This window comes from Python bivittatus, unplaced genomic scaffold (genome assembly GCF_059951505.1).
Source record: "Python bivittatus isolate LINGU-HERP-01145 unplaced genomic scaffold, Pbiv_v1 ctg000980_np1212, whole genome shotgun sequence".
Classification (NCBI taxonomy): domain Eukaryota; kingdom Metazoa; phylum Chordata; class Lepidosauria; order Squamata; family Pythonidae; genus Python; species Python bivittatus.
In genome coordinates, this window is record NW_028277125.1 from 4,337,586 (window position 1) to 4,360,653 (window position 23,068).

General features: G+C 48.9%; 1 protein-coding gene across 2 annotated transcripts in view; it reads right to left on the reverse strand.

Moving 5' to 3' along the window:
* The window catches only part of LOC103056241 (solute carrier family 12 member 9-like), a 104,516-nt gene extending 82,363 nt beyond the window's left edge, over positions 1-22,153 (reverse strand). The window contains exons 1-7 of one of the 2 annotated variants that reach the window (XM_088131882.1): positions 21,870-22,153; positions 11,132-11,188; positions 8,604-8,738; positions 6,345-6,482; positions 4,469-4,771; positions 2,543-2,650; positions 2,319-2,430 (exon numbers count right to left, since the gene is read on the reverse strand). In XM_088131882.1, coding sequence (XP_087988008.1) covers positions 2,319-2,430; positions 2,543-2,650; positions 4,469-4,771; positions 6,345-6,482; positions 8,604-8,738; positions 11,132-11,188; positions 21,870-22,053 — 1,037 coding nt within the window. In that variant the 5' untranslated portion in view covers positions 22,054-22,153. The remainder of the gene's footprint in view (positions 1-2,318; positions 2,431-2,542; positions 2,651-4,468; positions 4,772-6,344; positions 6,483-8,603; positions 8,739-11,131; positions 11,189-21,869) is intronic. The other variant, XR_015794348.1, reaches the window with a different exon arrangement.
* Positions 22,154-23,068: the final 915 nt, after the last annotated feature.

The window sequence follows — 23,068 nt, forward strand, 5'->3', positions numbered from 1 at the left end:
AGCCTTCAAGACTTGCCCGTGGATATCAGGAATGGGGACTGTCAAGTTAAGCCTTGGAACAAAATATTGGAACTTGCAGAATTTGCAGGGCTCAAAGGCAGAGTGGCAAATTGGGGGCTGGGATGGAAAAGGAGACAGCAGAACAGAGTAGGAGAAAGATGCAAAATCTGGAGATGACCCTGGGACTCCTGCACCAAAGCCTGTGGGCCCGTCACTTCTGATCTGAAACTGCTGAATGTTGGTGTGACCTGTCTTGAAAAAGCTTGAAGTTGGTTATTGGGGCAGATCAAGGCCATTCTGAAGGCAGGATTAGCTTGCAGGATTCACGGGACATCTTCCCCACCACAGGCAGGAAACCGATGGGTCGAGGTGCCTTTTGGGGACCTTCGACCTTGTCCTGCACTTGAATTTTGGGTTGACACTGGATTGTGCAAAGGAGAGGCTCAGTGTGTGTGTGCAAGAGAGAGACAGAGGGGCAAGCAGCGAGGAGGGACAGAATCAGTTTCCAGGGGATGAGAAAAATATAGAGTATTCTGATCTCATGAGAATAAGGATCTGAAATCTCATTAATCATGCTGCATTAAACTCACACTGTGCCAAGGTTTTTTTAATGTCCAGAGTAAGTTTTATTATTTTACAGCATGGGAGGGAGGGAGTTTGCTCCTGATGCCACAGAAATGCCAACTCTGTCAGCCCACAAAAGCAGGAGGTGGCTTCAAGAGATGGTCAGATGCCAACGAATGCTTAGGGAGAGAGGCTGCAACGTGGCTGGCCCAGGCAGCCATAGATCCCAGGATCCCCCATTACTGAGATCCCAGGAGGGCTTGCCAACCTGGCTCAAACTCATCCAAAGAGCTTTCATAGTTGGGGGGAGTTTGAACCTTGGTCTCCCTGGTCCTAGTCCAATATTATGAGCAGGGGACTCCAGAGGGTATGGTCAAAGAAGTCAAGAGCCGCCCAGAGTCACCCGTTGGGGGGGAGATGGGCGGCATACCAATTTAATAATAATAATAATAAAAAAAGATGGTGTCCACGATGGTGCCATCCAAGATTGCACCACTGTAGCCACCATCTTGACTTTTTTGACCGCACAAAAGCATCTATCCATCCACCCACCCAACGGGCACCCACTGGTGGGGACAGATGAGTGGTATCATCACACAATTCCACAACTGAAGTACTTGTATCAGACACCCAGATGCAAGAATGCAACTGAACTGACCTGGCTATTGTACCCAGGCCTAAAAGCACACAGTGCAAACTCATTGGCAACAGGAAAAGGTCATCACTGCCCCTATCTGAGATTCTCCAGCCTCCCTGTCACCCAACTCATTGCCATGCCCACTTCAGGAAGACCCTGGAGATTCTCAAGGTGCCTTCTGCCTTAGAACCTGACTTAAAACTTCCTCTTCACAGAAGACCAGAAGACTCCCTCGTCAGCCAAGTATTCTGCCCAACCTCTGAATTTCAGCGTAAATTCCAGCACTGGGAAACTTCTGAATGATGCTGACAAAAGGCAGACAGATTAGAACTGGACTATTCATTCGCCCAAGTCAATTTCAGGACGCAGGTATTTTACAGCTAGGGACCTTATTTGATGGAACTCAGCACAAGCAATTTGATTCTCAAACGAAGCAATAGTTGTTGTTGAAGACCAAAAGGGAATGGAAGAAACAGAGAGAAAAATGATGACCATGGAACAAAGATCACTTTCAGGCAACTGAATGGAGCGTCCCACCTCTTAATACGCTTTCCCATGCAACAGGAGAGAAAGCAGCAGCGGAAGAAAAGTAGCTCATCCAGAAAAATGCTTTCCTCACCACACTACCTTTCCAGGCGCAGAGACTTTTTCTCCCCCCAAACCTATGCACCTTTCCTCTATCCCACAAAGAGAATTTATGGAATGCTCTTCCATAAATGCCGCCAGTTTCCAACTGTCTCGGTGGCAAGAGGAGGAGGAGGGGGCCTTAAGGAACAGAAAAATCGACAGGAATATATCCTAGAATTGCTTTAGGACATTGCCCCAGGTCCTTTGCCTTCTGAGTGGTGACTGGAGCAAGTTTATCTTTGCTAAGATTGTCACTGCAAGTATAAAATGAGAGCCACTCCAAGCACAAGAGTGAACTCTTTAAAGGTTTAGAGCAGTGTTTCTCAACCTTGGCGGCTTGAAGATGCCTGGACTTCAACTCCCAGAATTCCCCAGAAGTCCAGGCATCTTCAAGCCGCCAAGGTTGAGAAACACTGGTTTGGAGGATTTGTTCCTCCCACAGAACAACTGAAGGACATGCGTACCCCCTGCTGGACAACCCCACACCTACCTGTCGCAGGTGCAGCTTAGGAGCACAGCCAACAAATTGTACACAACGTAGGTGAAAATCACCGCCATGATGGTCCCCCGAGGAATGGAGTAGCTGGGCCGCTTCAGGTCACCTGGAACAGGAGGAGACTTTGGTCAAGCACGCCCAACAAACAGGAGCCTCATCCCCCATCGGCCTTCCCCACCACCTACCCTTTCCTTCCGGCCCTGCAAATCCCCACACACCTGACATGTTCGAACCCGCCATGATGCCGGTGCAACCGTTGAACATGACGGCGAAGACTGTGCTGAAGCTCATCAGCCGCCCAGTTGTGTAATCGACGCTGTAGTCCGCTGGAAGAGGCGGCAGGATGGCAGCGTGGTCGACGCGACGGGTCGCCCCAACAGGGTTGCCCGGATGGAAAAAAGCAGTAGCCGTGAATTTGGCGCCCTCGTGAAACGGACCTCTTCCTCATTGAATGATCTGGGAGCCATTCCTTCAGACGCGCAGGGCCCGCCTTGGCAGGAGGGCCTCTTGGCACTGCCATTCTAGGCCAGAGGGCCTGACGGGGGCTCGCATTGTTGGAATTGGCTGGTACGACGATTGACACTGCTCCCCCCCACCGTCAACTTGAATTGCCTGTAGTCTTTTTATACAGAACTGTTATGAGTTATTTTAGGATGGATATTTGTATTTTTATGGGTTTTACTGTTTTGGGATTTGAACTGCGAGCCACCCAGAGCCACCCTCTGCGGGAGATGGGCGGCATGTAAATGTAATAAATAAATAAATAAAAATTATATATATATATACACACACACACACACAAAATTTGTCACTGCCCATCTCGTTAAAAAGCGACTCTGGGCTCTTTACAGAAGAGATAAAATACATTAAAATACAATATTTTCTTGTCAAATTCTCATCCTTAACTCAATTTTGCACATACTGATGGAAAAGAGCAAGGGGGGAACTGCTTTTCAAACCTGGACCAGCCCTAACTCTTAGGTAGCAAAATGTCTTAAGTTAGCCCCTTTCACAGTTAACTTACAAGCTTCCTGCTGTGGCTGTCAGGGTAAAAGTGAACCATCTTTCCTGAAGAACTATGATTTTCCCTCCCAGAAAACCTTGGAACAAGCTCGGCCAAGTGGCGTCAGCCACGCCACCCCACCCAGGAGGACGTCCCAGGCCAATCTCCCCATAAAAAACCAGCGTTTTTAAAATTGCAGGAGTCTCACAATTTCACAGGGCCCCTTTGCAAGATCTCTTTGTTTCAGGGGTGTATAAGTGTAACTTCTGGCATGTTTGGGTAAGTGCAGCTGGCCACAGAAGGCAATGTTGGCACCTCCTGATCTTGCCACCTTTTTCATGGCCTCTGTTTGCAGCCAAACGCCAGAACCTCTTAGCAGCAGCTGTGCGGATGCTAAAAGCAACAACTTCGGGTCATTCCACCTGATTTCAGGGCCTTCTCAGTGAACTCACACACGTGCCCGCCTAATCAGCAGTAGAGGCACACCGATCTCAAAGACAAGTCTGAGCTTTGGGCAAGAGCTTCGTTTGGCGGTTCTCCCAAATTCAACCCTGAAAATTCATGATGCACCGCCACGGAAACACAGCTGTTTTATTATTTTATGTCCCTCGATGCACCGTGTAAAGAGTCACCGCTGGACTTCGACCAACAGCAGCATGCATATCATTTTGGAGTTAGATCCCATAGAAATATCTCTCCTGTGGATTCTGGCTGTTCCAAAAAAATTCATCAATGGTCACAAAGGCTTTTTGCATTTCGTGGTTCCATCTCAACATGGACAATCTATCTTGAGGGCTGACCTTTTCTACGTTTTTTTTTTCCTTTTCATTTCTTTATTCAGCTTTTCAACTCCCAGTGGCAGCTCCTGCTTTCTGTCTGTTTGTCACAGACCGTTTTTCAAAGCAGGTCACGAGGCACGTAAAAAGGGGTGGGCGGGGTGCCATTCTGACTTTTTTGAAGCCTTCCCTGCAGCCACCCGTGCACCAAAGTCCTTGAGACTTGCTGTAATCTTCCCCCGTAACGCCAGAGACCGCGTCACTTCTGCCGTCCCTCTTCTCTGCCCCCCTCCCCAAAGCCCGGCCAAGGCGGGCGACGTTGCCTCTGGGCCAGGCAGAAAGGTCCAGAACGTGTGCCAACTCACCATGCAGGTTGCCCAGGAGGGTGCTGAGCTTAAAGCCGGTGAAGGACGCGTTGAGGACTTCAGTGTGGTTCCCATCAAAGCTCGCAGGAAGCCACACGACCCGGACGCCCACAAGAAAGAAGCTGAGGCAGACGGTGCCCAGCACCACCATGACGACGAGGAAGATGAGGAAGGTGGCCTTGGCATAGATGCCAGCACCCACGAGGCAGACGAGGAGGCACAGGAACAGGAGGACCGTGCCGTATAAGAGGTCAAACCAGTAACTGCGGGGCAGGACCTGGGTGGCCGTCCCGCTGGTCCCCTCTGCGTATAGCCAAGAGTTGTATTAGATTTCACAAACACACACACAAATAGTCACTGCTCCCCCCGCCCCCCCGAATAGCTCCCTCACTTCCTCTCACAAAAACCAAACACAGAATTTCCTTGGAGGACCCAGAAGCAATCAGAGCAGGGTTTTTCAACGTTGGCAAGTCTAAGATGCGTGCATTTGAACTCCCAGAATTCCCCAGCCAGCAAGGCTGAGAAACACTGAACTGTACAGGAGATATTTCCTTAAGCTATTAGTTAAGATTCCCCTTGGCCTTAAATAAATTCCGGGAGTTAAAATCCACACATCTTAGAGTTGCCAACTTTGAGAAACACTGCAATAGAGGCTTAAGGATCACAGAAGCATGATCCTTAGGCTGGTATAACAAACCAGGTAGAAATACCAGGAGCATCTTTGATGCCCTCTGTATCATCCTGCCTTGGGAAAAACTGCTCTGGGTGGATTGAAAGGCAGAGATTTGCACAGATTTAGGGTGAGATTATCCAATCTTCTTTTAAACCAGCCATGGGCAGAGTCAGATCACCCACAGAAAAGCAGCAAAGAAGCTGCAGAACTTTTACCCTTCTGGATCCTCTGCTCACCATCCCTCTTGCATGCCTATTACACACACACACACACACACACACACACACACCCCATGGGAAGAAAAGCCAGTCATTGACACTGAAATCTGTTCCCCACGCTGGCCAAGTTAAAGTAACCTGTTCTTTATTACACCTTAGGAAGAGTCTCAAGAGAGATGAATTTACCTAAATCCTTGAGTATTACTCAACCCCGCTCCCCGCCAACCCTGCTTATATCTGATAGCTTTCCATGCTGGCTATACTGTTCCCCTGCAAGCAGCCTAGAGCCATCTGGGCAGCAGGCTGCATGTTAATTGCCTAAATAAAATAAAAAATTAAATGCTGTGCAAGGGACTCCCCCCACCCCACCCCACCCCACCCCAGAGATCCTTCTTATTCCATCTGCTAATTTCCCATTATCCTTTCGAAAAGAACATCTTCTTGGCTTTGCAAATCTGACAGGGGTCCGGCATGGGCCCTAGCCATGTGCTGGCCACTCCCCAAACCCCGTTGACAGGGAAAAGGAGCCCAGTCTTGCTAGGAGACAAGAAGGGAGTGTTGCATTCTCACTACTGTGGCCTCATCCCTTTCTTTCTTTTGCTGTCCTTTTTTAAAAAAGTGCTTTAAAACACCTTTGCCAATGACTGTAGCGTATCTAAAGAAATTGCGTCTCTAAAGTCATGGGCTGTTGCACCTCATTCTTTCCATGTTCTTGCAAACCTCTCAATGCCCACGGCTGGGGATTTGGACGAGAGCATTGTTGGTTTACGGTGGCCCCAAATCAGAGGAAGCCTGGTGGCACCTTTTCCGCCAAACACATTTGTTGAAAAGGCAGAAGTTTTTGAAAGCTGCAGTTCACTTTTTGAAAATGCGTCTGATGAAAAGAGCGGCCGCTGACGAAACCTTATACCTTCCCACTGAATGTGTTCATCGGGAGAGGCTGGGTAAAATTCGGAAGGGGCTACCTTAGCTGAGCTCTTCTCACCTGCCGGGATGCCAAAGTCATCCACCACGGCCTCTACCAGGCCCAAGATGTAGAGTGCGCTGCCACAAATATTGGCAAAGAAGAACATGATGCCGATGCTCCCGCCAAACTCGGGGCCCAATGCCCGGCTGATCATGTCTGTGCCAAGCGGGTCAAGGAGAGACCTTGTTTGCTACCTTGAGAGACCAGGAAGCGGAGAACTGGGGCCCCTCCCCAGCCAGATCACAGTGCCAACCTTTGCTGCCCAACTGAGTGTAAAAAAATTGAGAGCGGCCTTGGGAAAAACATCAGCGCGCCATAAGGAGCGAGCCGCTAAGTGGGATTTGGAGAAGGGACAGTCCAGAGATAGAAACTCACAGTCCGTGAGAAAGAAACGCAAAATAATTCCACCTTGATTTTGTTTAGTATGAGATGGGACAGAAAGAAACTTGGACAAGCTTTCAAGAGCCTGTTAATATAACCTAAAACGGGGCTTCTAAACGTTTTTGTGCCCCAGATCCCTTCGGGAGTCTGCTGAACCTACAGACCCCTTCTAAGGAAAATGCCTCCAAATGCATAAATCAAAATACATCAATATAGATTGTATGACAAAGGAAACTGATGATAACAAAAACAGTTGTTAACAAAATATTTTATAATAGTAGACTTGGAATATGGTAATATAGTGAATGTTTATTAATCCATTCAGTCGCTAACCAGAAACCAACAAGGTTAGTGAAAATAACCTCTAACTGAAATTTAGCTTGCCTTGGTATGTTTTCCCCACCCAGGTTCACGGACCCCCTGAAAGCTATCCATGGACCCCCAAGGGGTGAAATCTATCCTTGGACTCCCAAGAACTCCTACCCTAAACAATAAACAGTCATTCCTGGCATCTCTGCAGGGTCAATTTCCTGACCTGGCCTACCTCAAAGGGCTGACCTTTCAGGAGTCCTGTGAGAAGAAGAATCTGAAAGGGGGAAAGCGTGGTTTCAAACAGGGCAAGGCAAACTTGCTATTATGCTCCCAGATCCATGAATCTAGGAAAGGACTGGGCAGTTGCACACCCCCGTCCATTCTGGACTGGTTGCTCAAGCAGAACGTTAGTGGAAGACAGTGTTTTTTTCACTCTTGGCAACTTTAAGACGTGTGGACTTCAACTCCCAGAATTCCCCAGCCAGCCTGGCTGGCTGAGGAATTCTGGGAGTTGAAGTCCACACGTCTTAAAGTTGCCAAGAGTGAAAAACACTAATGTAAGGACTGATCAGCTTGCCCCAGTGAATCTGGACTGCTGTCCCTTCCTTCAGGCACTTGCCCCCTAGAACATCATCCCCTCCAGTGATTCGTAGGGCTCAACCCTGACCTCATTCAAACTAGCCTAGAGTCCCTATGGGGCTGGGTGGCCTTACAAATTTGATCTATCAGCCTAGGCCAAGGAGGCACCATGCTCTGCTCTACCTGCCTCCGGCTCACCTGGAAGGCAACCCTTCCTTGTCTCACCCTGCAGGGCACCAAAAGGTCTGTTTTCCAACTCATATTGGCACAAAGACAACTCTGGCTCCCGGCTGCATGTCATTGTAAGGAAAGCCCCCCACCCCAAACTGGCTCCGTGAATTGTGGCCGGAATGCCCCTTGCCCTCCAAAGCCATTTTCTAACACAAGTTTACCAGTGAAATAGCGAATGCTCTTCTTGTGTTACAAGTTCACTGATGAAACAGTAGAGCAGGGTTTCTCAAGAAGATGTATGGACTTCAACTCCCAGAATTCCCCAGGCAGCAAGCTAGCTGTGGAATTCTGGGAGCTGAAGTCCACACATCTTAAAGTTGCTCAGGTTGAGACACACGGCAGTAGAGCATCAAAAGAACAGACCTCACTTTGGGTTTGTGGCTTTTTAACTGTATGAAATTGACCAGGATTCTGCTACTTCTCCCTTCTAGCTTAAGGAAGAGGGGAAACGTTAAGCTATGGTTTTGGTCTATTTCGCCCATCCAGGAGGAGCAAAGAAACAAGGAAATCCAGCTGTCAGCAGCCACTGTAAACATGGCCTGGACAAATCATCACGCTATCAGTCGCTCAGTAGAGGAAGGGCTGAATTCAGAAGATTTCTTTTCTGGCTGGTTTATGCATGGAAGACAGGATTGCTGTGCAGAAAAGCTTTAAGTCAATTTTTCCCAACTTGGGGATTCGGCAGCCCCTGTGCTGGAGGCGACCAGATTGGGGGAGGTTTATCTCGATGAACGACCGGTTTGAACAGTTTTGGGGTTTGCACACAAAGGATACAGTAGGCGCCACCAGCATCCAGCGCCCCATTGGTAGAGATTGCGCACACCGACAGGACGGTCATGCCGATGATGAAGTAGGCCACCAGAAACATGAGCAGCGATTGGTATAATCCAGCCTGGCCCACCACGAAACCTGTCGAGAAGGAGAGAAAGAAAAATGGTCGATGGTTGTTATCCCAACTCCCCTTCCCGTTTTCCTGAGGTTCCCCAATTTCCCCTATTTCAGAGCAATTCTAAAACTACAATGAAATCTATTCTGAGAGTTGAAGTCCACCCATCTTAAAGTTGCCAAAGTTGAGAAGAATGGCTCTACCCTATGTAGCCAATGAAGTCAACAAACACAACTTGATTCCCAGCACATTTTTTTAAAAATCCAAGCAAGGAGGGTTAAAAAACTGGTGCTTTAATTATTTCTTATGAGCCAATAATGGGGGAATACTGGCAAGAAACAAACCAGCTGGGTTGTCTGGCCTGTTTTTTGTCAGCAAGCAAGGAATGAATTGCGTGCACTGTGATGTCATAATACTGTATAAGGGCAGGGCGACAGTGACATCAGAATGCAAACACATAAAGGGGCTTGTGGTGTCATTGTGGGGCAGGGCTTGCTGTATCTTGCCCCACTTTACTGCAGAGACCCCTGTCGAACAATTCCTCAAAATACGGGAGGGTTCCCTTGTATTTGTTAGTGACAAGGTGACCAAAAGATGTGTGTGAATGTTGTGGATCTGAATGGCTTGTCATCTCACTAGGACACACACAGACACAGCCCTGGGGCTTGTCCCATTCCAGCAATAAGCAAGCTGAAAAACACAACCAAGGGAATTTTCCAACCTCCTGCAAATAAGGCAGAAAAACAGAAGCCTTCTCTACTGAAGAAAACTTGAAAAATGACATGGTAGATTTTGGAAGAACATTATTTCCAAACACTAGTCTCTCCCCCTCCCCACATCTCGCCTGCCAAATTAGGCATGTAGAAATAAGCGCTTTTTATCCCAAATCCCTTTGGAATTATTTTCTGCCTGAAAAGCCTCTTTTGGAATTCATTTTCTCCTTTTTAAATGAGGTGAAATTCTTTTATACTTGTCCTGATCTTTCGGTATCTATTTTTTATTCCTATGATAAAAGTTTAACTTCCTGCTATGTGTTTTACGGCTTAAGGCGGCGTTTATTGGACTTTTATAGTTTGATTTGCAAGACCCTCCAAAGAGGGCGATGACTGAGGAGCATGATTGTTAATTATAAATTACGAAGAAGTGGAAAGGAGACGGCTGGGAGAAAATTTATGGGGGAAATCGTCTTTGGAGCGCTGCTAAGCTAGAGACGGTGGAGAAAGATCCACTAAACACGAAGGTCAACCCAGTTGGGTTTCAGTTGTGTTGGGAGGGGACGGGGGGAGCCCCAGATGAGACCAGATGGAGTTTCTTAAATTCCTAAGAAACCTTGCAAGTTTGCACAGGAACGGATATCACCCCGCTTCCTCTCCATGACCCCCAGGTCCAAGCAGATGGAAAATGTCCACCTTTCGCACAGCAAGGTGTGATTTCAGCTGCCTGTTGCTTCCTAATTGAGATGTTTCTTTTATAGGAAGACTAAGGGTCTGGCCACCAGTCAGCTGGAGCTGGCAGCATCCACGTGGAATAAATGGAATAAAATCAATCGATACAGGAAGCTGCGCTCACTGCATCAGGTCACTGGTCTGCTTCCCCCCTACAGTCATATGCCTTCCCGAAGTTGGGGCCTTCCCAACATCTTCGGTCAATGAGGACTTGGAGTCACGTGGACCCAGGTTAAAGAAAGCTGGTCAACTTTGGCCAGCGACGGCTATCAAGGATAAAAGTGCTCCTCAGCTGCTGGTGAGTGAATGGACACATCGTACAGTTTTCTTAGCAACGTTACAATATGGGTTAGCCTTTCTTCTGGGACATTTTTCAACTTCTCATTCTAGCTACAAGTCTAGGATTTTCTGGTGGTCTCCCATCCAAGTACTGAACAGGGCAACACCTGTTCTTAGCTCTTGGCCAGATCAGCCCAGGTTATCTGCGCACCAACTCTACAAAAGCCTAAAACCAGAAATGCTGGGAAATAGATCTAGGAATTGGAAGCAAGCTCTCTCCAACTAAGTTAAATCAGTGTTTTTCAAACTGGGCCACTTGAAGATGTGTGGACTTCAGCTCCCAGAATTCTCCAGGCTTTCATTCCTCCTGAATAAGAAACAGAGGAGGAAAATCGGAAGCAAAAAAATAAATCTGCGGGAAGTTTTGAGTATCAGGAGAGGAAACTAAAGAACCAGCAGGTGCTTGGCGGACAAGAAACTGGAAAAAGAATGAAGTGGAAAAATGGATGGTGGAAAGGAAAAAAGGAGGAGAAAGAAAACGACATTGTGGATATTACGGGCTTTAAATTCCCTCAATCCTCACACCCAATAAAAGACTCAATTTTACAAATCCATAAATCTCCTACGTCTTAGCATGGCTGCAATTAAATGTCATTATTATGTAATAACTGTCCAGTTCAAACCACGCTTACATTTATGGCAAATGTATGGCTCACTGCCTTCCCCAGTCTCCAGAAGGAAGAGATGTGCTCCAATAAAGAAAGAGAGAGAGAGAAAAAAATCAAATCTGTGTCAATCTGCTAAAAGAAGCGAGTAATGGGGGTGAGGGGCAGGCATACTTGGGAAATTTGGAAAGTCCAAACACTCACGTGGGCAGGGGCAGACCCCTCCACGTTGGCAAGAAAGCTACAAGGATGTGTCCCGCACTCAACAGGATTCAGTTCCACTGAAGTAGGGGGTCTCTTTTTTACAGTCTGTTGTTAAATAACTACTAGTAAATTGCAGAAGAGCCCCCTGCTGCTAAGGAGATTAGCTTTAACAAAAGTTAAGGAAACCAGACAAAGAAGAGATTTTGCTTGTTGCAAACTCAGAGTCTAAACAAGGTCAGGAGAAAATGGGATTTAGAAGCCCCCCCCCCCTGCTCTCCCTGGATCCTGCCTCCAGCCAGCCTAAAATTTCAGAACTGCCTCCCCACCGTAACAGGAGGCAGTTATCTGGTCTTGCCAATGGTCTTTACAATTGGCAACCATCAGCTTTGGTTGTTTAAAAAAAAAAAATAGGAGGCAGCTACCTGGTCTTGTAAAGACAATTTGCAACCATCAGTTTTGGTTGCAAAAAAATACAGGACAGTTTAGGAACAAGGCAACCAGAGCCCCCCCCCCGTACCCCCTCCCCAGCCTTTTTACAGGCCATTCTTAGAGCCTACGTTTGGAGCAGTTTAAACTCAGAACCTTCATTACGTCCACCTTGCATGTGTATAAATGAATACTAATATTACAATATGAATAGAAGAGAATCTGTGTAGCTTGGGGTTGAACTGTGGAGTCCCTGGGGTTCTCTGATTTCTTGGTTGTTTTCTTGCAAACGTTTCATTACCCATCCAGGTAACATCTTCGGTGCTAGAAGGGAGTGGGGTTTGCTCTCTATTTATATACTGTAGCTAGCCCTGTCAGTGTTGGTGGGGGAGTTGTTTTCTCCCAGTAGCCCAAGAAGAAAAAACAGGAGCCATCTACAACATACGGCGTCTGTAACAGTCACTATGTAGGACAGACCGGCAGAAGATTAGCAGAGCGCATCCATGAACACCAACTAGCAGTCAGAAGACACGATGAAACTCCTTAACCTCACAAAACACGGACAGACTCAACCATAGTTTCAGCTGTGAGCATCCTAAACCAAGCCAAATCCAAAAATGCTGGGGAATTCCTGGAAACTTGGCATTCAGACAAATCAGCTATCAATAGACACACAGAGATAAACCACACTGACACACCATTCACAAGAGACAATAAAAAAACTGAGGAGGAAACAAAAGACCACAACACATCCCCTCCAGCAGCCAACACCCAGATAAGCAGGGATTAACCCCAGACAAACAATCAGGCAGAGAACAACACCCTAATTAAGGAACTGCCAAGCAGAAATCCACCCCCCCACCAACACTGGCAGGGCAAGCGACTGTATAGAAACAGGGAGCAAACCCCACTCTCTTCGAGCACTGAAGATGTTACCTGGTCAGGTAACGAAAGGTCTGCAAGCAAACGACCAAGCTCAGAGAACCCCAAGGACTCCACATTCCAATATCAGCCAGTCAGCTGAGGGATGAGCCCAAACCCAGCATTAATCTTTGGGTTTCCTTCCTACTCCATGCACTATTTTGAGAAAGTCTGTCTGGAGGGCAGATTTTTCGGGACTTTAGACGTGACTCTGAATGGGGCTGTGCCTCAGCATCAGAAAAATATTCCCACGCAGAGAATTCTGCCTCCTTGCCCTGGAGAAGCAATTTAAGAAAAAAGGTATTAACCCATTCGGAAAAGGAACCAGACACAGCCCTGAACTGCGTTGCGCTGAAAGAGATCATGCTGGCCGCATACGTCAGAGGACTAAAAGCTTCTTGGAAAAGCAGAAAGAAGCCATTAAAATCTCCCGAAGTGTTGATAAAGACCGGGAAGTAAATGGAAGACTTGCAAAAGGTTGTGGGTGGCAGGGAGTCTGTTGCAAGGAATATTTGTTTTTTTGGAAAAAGTCCAAATGGCTGGATAGGAGAGGGTGCTCTGCCTCCTTTGTTATATTTTTAAATTTTTTATTCAGACTGTTTATATTTTCGGATGTGGGTCATAACACCCAGTACAGGCAGGGTTTCTCAACCTTGGCAACGTGAAGACGGGTGGACTTCAACTCCCAGAATTCCCCAGCCAGCCATGCTGGCTGGGGAATTCTGGGAGTTGAAGTCCACCCGTCTTCACGTTGCCAAGGTTGAGAAACCCTGAGTACAGGAGTGAAGGGTGCATGGTGTTGGTATAAATTAGTTAGCTAGATATCCTTTCCTTTCCTCTTCTTTCCTGCCTTCCCCTTTCTTCTGCTCCCCAGTTCTGGGTGGGACGGGGAGGAGAAAGCCCCAAAGGAACAGCGGGACGAGACGGGACGTTGGGATCCTTCCCACTTGCTTTCACGCCTTCCTCTGGCCGCACAGCTCCCTCGCTGTGTGATCTGGCCCAGAAAATCAGAATTTTCGAGGGGGGCGGGTGGGGGGGGGGTGATGACAGTCCCAAGGCAAAAGAAAGGAAACGCCGCAGGAAAGGCACATTTCTGATTATTGCCTGACTCAACAGGATTTTAGGGCGTGGGGCCCTTCACAATCCAAGGCAAACCACGAAAGACGAATCTCGGTGGGCCGTCAGCTGCAGCAGCGGAACCGGGCCAGGGCTGGCAGAGACCCCCACCTTGGTCAGATCTGTACAGCCATCCCTCGCTCCCCGGGACAGAACGGGCACCGCGGCTGGCCGATCTCTGTACCCGGCTCCGACTGCCAGGATGTGATTGAGGAAGAAGAGGGAGGCGCATCATAAACAGAGCTGAGCTTCGCGGGCACGTTATTCCTCGGCCGCTCCACCCTAAGGACTTGAGAGTAACCCCGGTGCCTCCCTTGCTAACCTGAGTTAACCGGGCCCTGCAGAACACTCCTGGGGGAATTCTGGGCTGGCTGGGGGGGATTCTGGGAGTTGAAGTCCAGGCATCCTCACATTGCTGAGGGTGAGAAACGCTGCTTTAAAGACTCAGAGCAGGGAGGGCAGAGGGAGAGAGCACTGATTTGAAACCAATCAATTGATTTTTAAATTGAGCTGTTCTGTTTGAGGTGCAGGGCCAGGGTGGGAAATGGCACCGTAGGCTTGGAGGAGCAGCTCCATCCCTCAACAAGGGGTGGATTTTCCCCAGGGAGAAACATCTGATGTTTTGGGGAAGTTCCAGAGCACAAATTTCCACCTCAAAGCAATCCTGTAGATTCCCAGGGATTTGGGAGAAAGGCAAGAGAGGAGAGCCTTGCAGGAAATCCCGTCACGCCTGCCCTCTGCTCTGCAAATTCAGCAAAGGCCTCTCTCCCTAGTTGCGGTCTCCTGATTCCAAAGAAGGGGGCAGGATTTAGGGTTCATGGCATGAAAAAACCCAAAGAAAAAATGGAAGTGGCTTAAGCAGGAAGTCCCGATGAGTAACTCTCCAGATTACTTTCTCAGTTCTGCTTGGGCCACAATGATACTGAAGGGTTGGGCAGGAGAGGGAAGATAATCTGAGCTGTTATGTGATCAGTCCCCTTGGTTTTGTTGTTAGCAATTTCTGACTTTCTTTCCTTTCAAGCTTTAGCTGGTTGGTGGCTACTGCAGTTACATAAGGCTCTTTTTGTTCCAGGCTCAAAGGAAAATGTGAATTGGGCATGTCCTGGTTTAGTTTAATCTTTTGGCAACTAAGCTGTGCCAGTTCAGATGTTTATGAGTTACTTATTTTTCTCATTTCTATTCTACCTTTCTCCGGGGGCATGGATGAAGTCACAGGTATCTCTCATTTTATCTTCACAACAACCCTGTGAGGTTAGGCCAGGGTGAGACAGACGAAGTCACCCAGGCAGGTTCCTTAGCTGCAGCTGGACTTGAACATAGGGACGTTTTTTGACTCCCCAATCTAGCCTATTGATCAGGGATTTCTTTGTGGTCTCCCATCCAACAACTAACAAGGCCTGACCCTACTTAGTTTCCAAGGCCAGACAAGGTCAGCCAGCTGCCAGGTGTGCAGAAAGACTCACCAAGGCCCCACCATCCACACCACCACAGACTAGCTGGATCGGGAGAAAGGGCCAGCCCAACCTCTGGGTTAATCAGAAAAAACTCCACTTTTGCAGCAGAGTGACAAGAAAGTCTCGGTGATTTCATGGTAAATGAAACAGCGGTGATTCTCAGAAAGTGAAGGGAAAGTCCAAAGTGCCTCACCCTGATTTCATTTTTGCTAGGTGCACAGTTTTTGCAAAAAAAAAGACTTGCAACTCTCTTGAGAACAGGAGCTAAGGGAGTACAGGCTGTGGAAGGAAGAAATTGGAGGCGGGCAGCAGAGTTTAGACCAGTGCTTCTCAAACTTGGCAACTTTGAGACATGTGGACTTCACCTCCCAGAATTCCCCAGCCAACATGCTGGCTGGGGAATTCTGGGAGTTGACGTGCACACATGCTGGCTGGGGAATTCTGGGAGTAGAAACTTGTCTTAAAGTTACCAAGTTTGAGAAACACTGCTCTGTAGCCTCTGGCCACATCTGGCCCATTCTCAAACTCCGTCCTTCCTTTGCCTTCTTCCCCTCCCACAACCGCATTTATTCCCTGCTCCATTGTTTCTTGGAGTGGTACAAAGCCCAGGACCTTTTTTAGAATTCACTGCCAATACTCCATTGACTGGAAATTGAAAGCACGCTTGCGGGTAAGTCACAAGCAGCCCGCCCTTTTTTTGCAAAAATTGCAAAAAAAGGACAGGGGCCACCAAGGACACGGAGCCAAAAGCCACCCACTATCGGCAGCTCTCTTTAAGGCTTAAAAAGGGGAGGAAAAAATGTTGCTAATTTCACTTCCCCTTTGGGCTTGACGTCAAGAAGGCTGAAGCGAGAAAGTGAAAGATAAAAATTGCAAAGGCACGGATTTGGGCTTAGTCTTCGGAGAAACTTCCTAATGAGAAGTTTTGAGAGTTGCTTGGCAGCAAAACGAAGCGTGAGGCAAAATAGGTCCCTCAACTGAGAAACGTTTAAGCAGCTTTTAGACAACCATCGGTCCGCTGAGGGTGCTATAGAAGGATCCTGCTTGGCACAGAGGGTTGCTCTAGATCAGTGTTTTTCAAACATGGCCACTTTAAGGTGGGTGGACTTCAACTCCCAGAATTCTGGCTGGCTGGGGAATTCTGGGAGTTGAAGTCCACCCACCTTAAAGTGGCCACATTTGAAAAACACTGATCTAAATGATCTTGTGGGTGCCTTCTAAGTGTATGGCCCGTTTAGTGCAACTCACTTAGCCAGGCATAGGAAAGAAAGACAGACAGACAGACAGACAGACAGACAGACAGACAGCATTGGTGTGAAGACAGCCACAGATTTCTCCCCCCACCTTTCTAACTAACAACTGTCATTTGGGGGGGGAAAGGCGCCCTCCGTTTCATCCACGTACTTTTTGCTAACTTTCCACCCTCCAGATAGAGCAGCCCCCATAATCCCCCATCCACGGCTCCTCCATCTGCCTTGCTCCAGATGTGTGTGGCTTCAAATCCCGCTCTCTGACAGCTAGCTCGTTTCATAAATGTAAACTGAAATTTCGCAAGGGCCGTTCCCAGTTCTGCAATTTCAGCAGACTGAACATGACCAAGAATCTTTGACGAATCTAGAGTTCATCTGAGGGGAGAAGCTGGCGGGTGACATTCCTCCTCCAGGAAGTCAAAACAAACGGATTGACAGCTGTCACTCCTCATGCACACAGACTGCATTCCCACAACACGCTTAACCCGGGCTCTGAATTAACCCGTCTCCTAGGTTTGCACAATACACCAAACCACGAAAGTTTCCTGCAACATGGAGAAGTCATCAAAACACAAGCCAGGTTGAACCCCAATCGAGCTTAGAGTGTCATGTAAATGCAGGGGCTAGGTTTTTAACCCACCCTGCGTTCTATGTTATGTAGGCTGTGTAAGCAGAACAAGGGCCCCTTGAAAACTTGACTCAGCTCCCGTTTCTACAAAATGGGAGTCCGGTGGCGTGAATTCAGCGGCGTGCACGCTAGCAAGGAAGGAAGGTGCGTGTGGCAAAGCAAGCCAGCCACTTCCTGACAAAATCAGAGTTTGCTGCTCAGATTCTGCCCCTCCTCTGAAAGAGGGGCTGCGTTTCCTGAGGATGGGGGGGAGGACCAGGCACGTTGTGTGTTTGACCCATAGGAAGAAAAGGGGTCAGAGTGGTAGTTAAAGAGGGCTTGAAAAGGGGATTACGGTAGTCAACTTCCTGCAGCTATGCATTCCTTCTCCTCTGGGATCAAAGGGCGCCAACTTTCTACTGCAGAAGACGGAGAAATGAAAAGGCAGCCCCCACATGGGAGAGGGACCTTTGGACTGCCCCGGGAACACACCTGTAAGTCCTATTTGGCGCAACATGCGAAGAAAAATGTTTGAGAACGTCTGCAAGTTGCTAGGACGGTGGAGACATTAGAGGCGCTACCTCTGCATCCTTCTGCAATCGCCACTTGTCTTTTTGGGGGGTGCCTTCGAGTCAGACTGCCCAGAATAGTCTCTGCGGTTTTCAGAAGGGTTTTGCCCTGGCCTTCTTCCTAGGGCTGAGAGACAGGGACTGGTCCAAGGTCACCCAGCTGGCTTCGTGCCTAAGGCGGGACTCGAACTCGCAGCCTCCCAGTTTCTAGCCTGGTGTCTTTACCACTACACCATACCAGCTCTCCACCACTACTTCTAGTGGCAGGGAATTCCACTGGCTGCTATTGTCTACATCAGTGTTTTTCAACCTCGGCAACTTTAAGATGTGTGGACTTCAATTCCCAGAATTCCCCAGCCAGCATGGCTGGCTGGGGAATTCTGGGAGTTGAAGTCCACACATCTTAAAGTTCCTGAGGTTGAGAAACACTGGTCTGCATGCTCACCAAGATATAAACTCCCCCAATTCACTGTATGCATGCTTATCAACGTCCAACCTTGCTGAACTCAGTTACTTCCTACCAAACATGCTCAGAATTGGATTTCAGATGAAACAGGAAGGGTAGCGGAACATAAAAGCTAGTTCTGTGATTAACACTGTGAATAAATCCTTCTCATTAACATCAACTGTGTTCATGATTTATGGTTTTTCATCTGCTGGAAATCACGGCCAGAGCAACACCTCGCCAATTTTAAGAAAAACTAAGCAGCCAGTCCTGGAGTTGTAGATTAACCAGGAACCTCAAAATAACACTCAGAAGGCACAAGGAAGCCACATTTGTACTTGCCAAAAAACCCTCTACAAATATATAAATAAAGGCACCAGGAACCAAGCTTAACCTGAATGAGACTTAAGGGGGAAAAAAGCATTCTGCATAGATTTGTAAATCAGATTTGAAATAAAGAAAACTGGAATCCTCCAATCTGTTTGGGTTGCACGGTTGGCCCATATTTATTTCACTGATACATTTTTCTTTGAAGAGGGGAAGATGAAAGGAAAAGTCTCTGAAAGTCATTTTCGCCCTCCGCTTTTGACATTTCCCTTGACATTTTGTGCACACCTAACTCTTTTAGCAAAAGTTAGAAACTTGTTTTTTTTTTTTTAAATGAAAACTGAACTGCTAAGAATGCAAAATTCTGAACGCAGCATCAACTTGAAAAAAGTTCCAGCATATCCTTTGAAGAGACCATGTGAGTCTTACTCTGCATGCAGGAAAGAAGAACCGGGAATCTCCTGAAACCATGAAAAGGAGGAACAGAGCACAATCCCAGAGCACTTCCATATCAAATACTGCCAAGAATCAAAGCGTGGCCAAACGTAAAAGAGCGCAGAGAATTAGATAAACCGAAATTCCTAAATCCTTACCCCATCATGTCCGTTCTCTATGCAAATAACCTACATTAATCAGCAAAGACACGAGACCAAAAAAAAAAAAAAATGCCGGCTGAGCAAATTACATCAGGCAGCTCAAGCCAGTGAGCCAAGCCACAAGCCAACCATCCCAATCAAAACCAAGGAAAGGAAACTCCATTCCAAAAAAGCAGGGCAGCTTGCAAATGAGCTTCACTTAAAAATGTACTTCAGCATAGTACACCTTGTTCTGGACCCCCATATTTATTTATTTATCGTATTTATGGGGACTATTTCAAAGTCTGCAGGGGTAGATGGAAGCAGAGGCTCAGAGGGGCGGACCAGTGAATGCTTCCTTCCCCCACCTCCTGCACACCTGCTCCCGTTTTGTCCACGGTTTGGTGCAGTGGTGAAGGTGCTGGAGTAGAAACCAGGAGGCTCTGAGTTCTAGTCCTCCCCAGGCACAGGAGCCAGCTGGGTGACTTTGGGCCAGTCCCTCTCTCTCAGCCCAACTCACCTCGCAGGGTTGTTGTTGTCGGGAAAAGAGCAGGTGGGAGCATTAGGTGTGCAAAAGGAAAGTGGGATATAGATCTAATAATAATTAAAGAAGTAACATCAGCAAGATTAGGCCCAGCCAAATAGGTATATAGGGAAACGATCCCTCTTGGTCAAATTTAATTCTTTGTTGAGAGTAGATCCACTGAGGGCCTAATCTTGCAGATGTTATAAATTGGCAGCCAAGAGGAAGAGTTTTCTGCCCCTCCTTGTCACCCCCAGTGATCCCCCTGATTTTGCACCCTGGAAGCCCTCCTGAACTAGAAAGGTAAACGGAAAAGGCTTCTCTTTTCCCCATTCAGTACTGACAGCGCCAACTGCTGTACGAAATATATGTGCCTCCGAGTGTGATCCTCTCAAAACACAGTTTTTAAATGCACCCCACTTCCAGTTTGCAGATTTATTCCTCTAGGAGAGGGGTCTTTTTTTAGAATGAATCTTCATCTTTGGCAGGGTTTTAGATGGGTTTATACAGTACAGTGCCCTAGACTAGGCCAGGAAGACCTAACAGCCGCATTCCCACAACATGCCAACCCTGGTTAATGCTAATCTGGGTTGGGTTTTTTGTTGTGGTGGACAAGACAAAGTGGGTTCAGTGATCTCAGCTCATTTGCTTTGTTTAGGGATCGAGGCATTGAAGAAAATGGCTTAATTCAGCAGCCAGGTTGAACGTTGTGCGAACGAAGCCACAGAATTGTTCAGAGAATAAGAGAGTCAGGGGCCTTTGGTGCAAGGGCAGGCTGGTTAAAAGGCCCTCTAGTAATCACAGAAGGGCATTGGAGTAATCACATTGGAAGGGATCTTGGAGATGGATCATGTAGTCCAATCCCGGCTGATTTAGAATTACGTAGGTATTTAGTCAGGCCATTTCAAGGATGAGGTGATTAAGCTAGCAACCCCGGTTAATTATAAGGTAGTGTGAGACACGGTGCCCTGAAGCCAACACAGACAGAGGTTGCCAAATTCTCATCCAGAGAATATGCCTGTGTCTGACTTACATCCTTTTAGGCTGCAATTGGGAAAACTATATCGGAGAGCAGCCCTCCTGAACAAACGCCCTGCCTGTGGAAATCTAGCATCTCAGGGATCAGGGTTCTGCTTCAGCATTCTCCCTGACTGGCCTGTTTGCCAGAGGCAGGGAATATGTCTGAAAAATAAAGCATTCCCCTTAACCCTCCCCGCTAAAATCTGAGGATTGGCTGACAGCGTTGGGAAGCCTAAATGGATAAAGCAAGGACCTGTGGGGAGGGGGAGCTGAGCCAGCCCCTGGGCCAGTGACAGAGGATGGGTGTGGCCCTCAGGGCCGAATTAGCCATCTTTCCAAAGGACCTCTTGGTAGCAGGTTTGATTTATTGATTAGTTAGGATTGGGGTGTTGCCTTGTTTCTGCACTCCAGCCCCTTTAGAGCAGTGTTTCTCAACCTTGGCCACTTGAAGATGTGGGGACTTCAACTCCCAGAATTCCCCAGCCAGCATGCTGGCTGGGGAATTCTGGGAGTTGAAGTCCTCACATCTTCAAGTGGCCAAGGTTGAGAAACACTGTTTCAGAATATAAGAGAATAACAGAATAATCAAAAGCTCATCATGCTCAATTCTTAACAGCCCCTGCGCCCAAATGTCAACCTCTCCTTGGGGAGCAGACTGTTCCAGAGGGAGGGCGCTGTAGCAGAGGAAGCTCACTTCTGGCCCCCCTTCCCTCCCTGGCAGAGGGTGTCTGCCCCACAATCAGCTTCTACTTGGAGCAGACAGCCCCGGATAACCCAACCACGTAGGCTTTCAAACCCCAGGACACGATTGCCTTGAGTTGGCACATTTTTGTCACTCTTGAAGTCCAATTCTTCCCATTCTAGCCTACAGAGGGGAGATTTCTTGGTGGTCTCCCATCCAAAGGCCAGCAGGTAGCTTGGCTTCTGAGTTCAGACAAGGTTGCTCAGGTGTTCTCATTTCCTCAGCGAACACCTCCTCTAATGCTTCACTGACTCTGCTATTCTTTACAACCACCCTGCCAAACAGACCAGGATTATACGGCCACCTCTAGGGCACCTTGCAGCGAGTGCGGGTTTATTCTTGGTTTATCCAAGAATCACGCCGCAACGGCCCAAGGAGTTGGTGGCTTAATCACCAAGCCTTCTGGTGTCCGAGGACTTCCTCTTTCTTCGGAAAGCGAGAGTTTCCCTCCAGGACAGCCCGGCTGCGTTCGCACGACAGGGTCAACCGGCCTCCGCGCCACGCGTTGAGCCACAGACCAAGCAACCCGTGAGCCGAGGCCAAACCCAGGCGGGCAGCTGCGGCCGCGCCGGGCGGGCCCACTCACCCAGGCGCAGGAAGAGCACCACGCTGAACATGGAGAGCAGAGTGGGCACGACGACGCCCAGGAACGTGGAGAGCTTGCGGGGCTGCGGCGGCGCCTCCTCCGCCTCCAGCGAGGTGCTGCTGCACAGCCGGTAAGCCAGCAGCGGGCTCCGCTCCGACAGGGCGCCGCTCCGACGGCCAGGCATGGTCACCGCACCGCACCGCACCGGCCGGAGCGACTTCTAGCCGGCCGCCGGCACCTCCGGAGCGCAGGCGGCCGGCCCGGCCCGGCCCGGCCCGCCCCGCCGCCGGACGCGCCGCCCTCGGCCAGCCCCGATCCCGCCTCCTGCCCCGGCTCAGCCCCGGCTCCCGCGGCTGGGCCGACGGGAAGGGGCCGGGCGGCGCCGGGGCGCGACTCGGGCTCGGGAGCGGGAAGCCGGCGGGCTCTGCGCTCTCCCGGCCCGCGGTGCGGGGCTCGGCTCGGCTCGGCTCGGTTCGCCCTTTCAGGCCGCCTCGGGAGGAGGCGCGTTCCCACGGCAGGCTACGCGGGGGAAACCCGGCGCTGCCTCAGCAAGCCCCAGCTGTTCGGGCGCAGGGCGCCGCGTGCAGGCGGCGAGGGCGCTCTCAGCCTTGGTTGAGCGGGGTGGGCGGCGGGGCGGCGGGCTCCGCACTGATCACAGGGCCGGGTTAGATGACCTCTGAGGCCGCTTTCTACCCTACGATTCGGTTTAATTAGGTGCCTGGTTAAGCCATTAACATATTCTCTGGCTCTGCACAGTATATCGGACCATGAACTGATTGGGTTAGGATTGCTACAGAAAAACAAACATTAACTGAGGTTGGCCTGTTGTGGGAATGCAGACCCTGCTTCTCAATTTTTTCTTAACTCACTCTTTCCCAGAATGCCCTGCGGACTTCTGCTCTTTTCATCCTGGCTGAGGATGATGGCAGCTGTAGTTCAGGAGGGCGTCTGGCTGGGAAAGGCTGGGCCAGTTTTGCACTGCCTTTCCCCGCCTTTCTTGTCCCTCCCGCTCCTGTCTCAAGTTTAAACAAGCTTTTTAAGCAGGGTGACTGCTCCGGGCCGGCCAAAATCAGTCACATAACATTTTTAAAAGCAATTAAAAAGGCCGTAGAGAGAGAGTGGCAATAAAAGCTTGCGTCCATCCTGCAAATTCTCTGGGGGACCGGGGCTCCGGTTCTCCTTCTCCGTGCGGAAAGCTA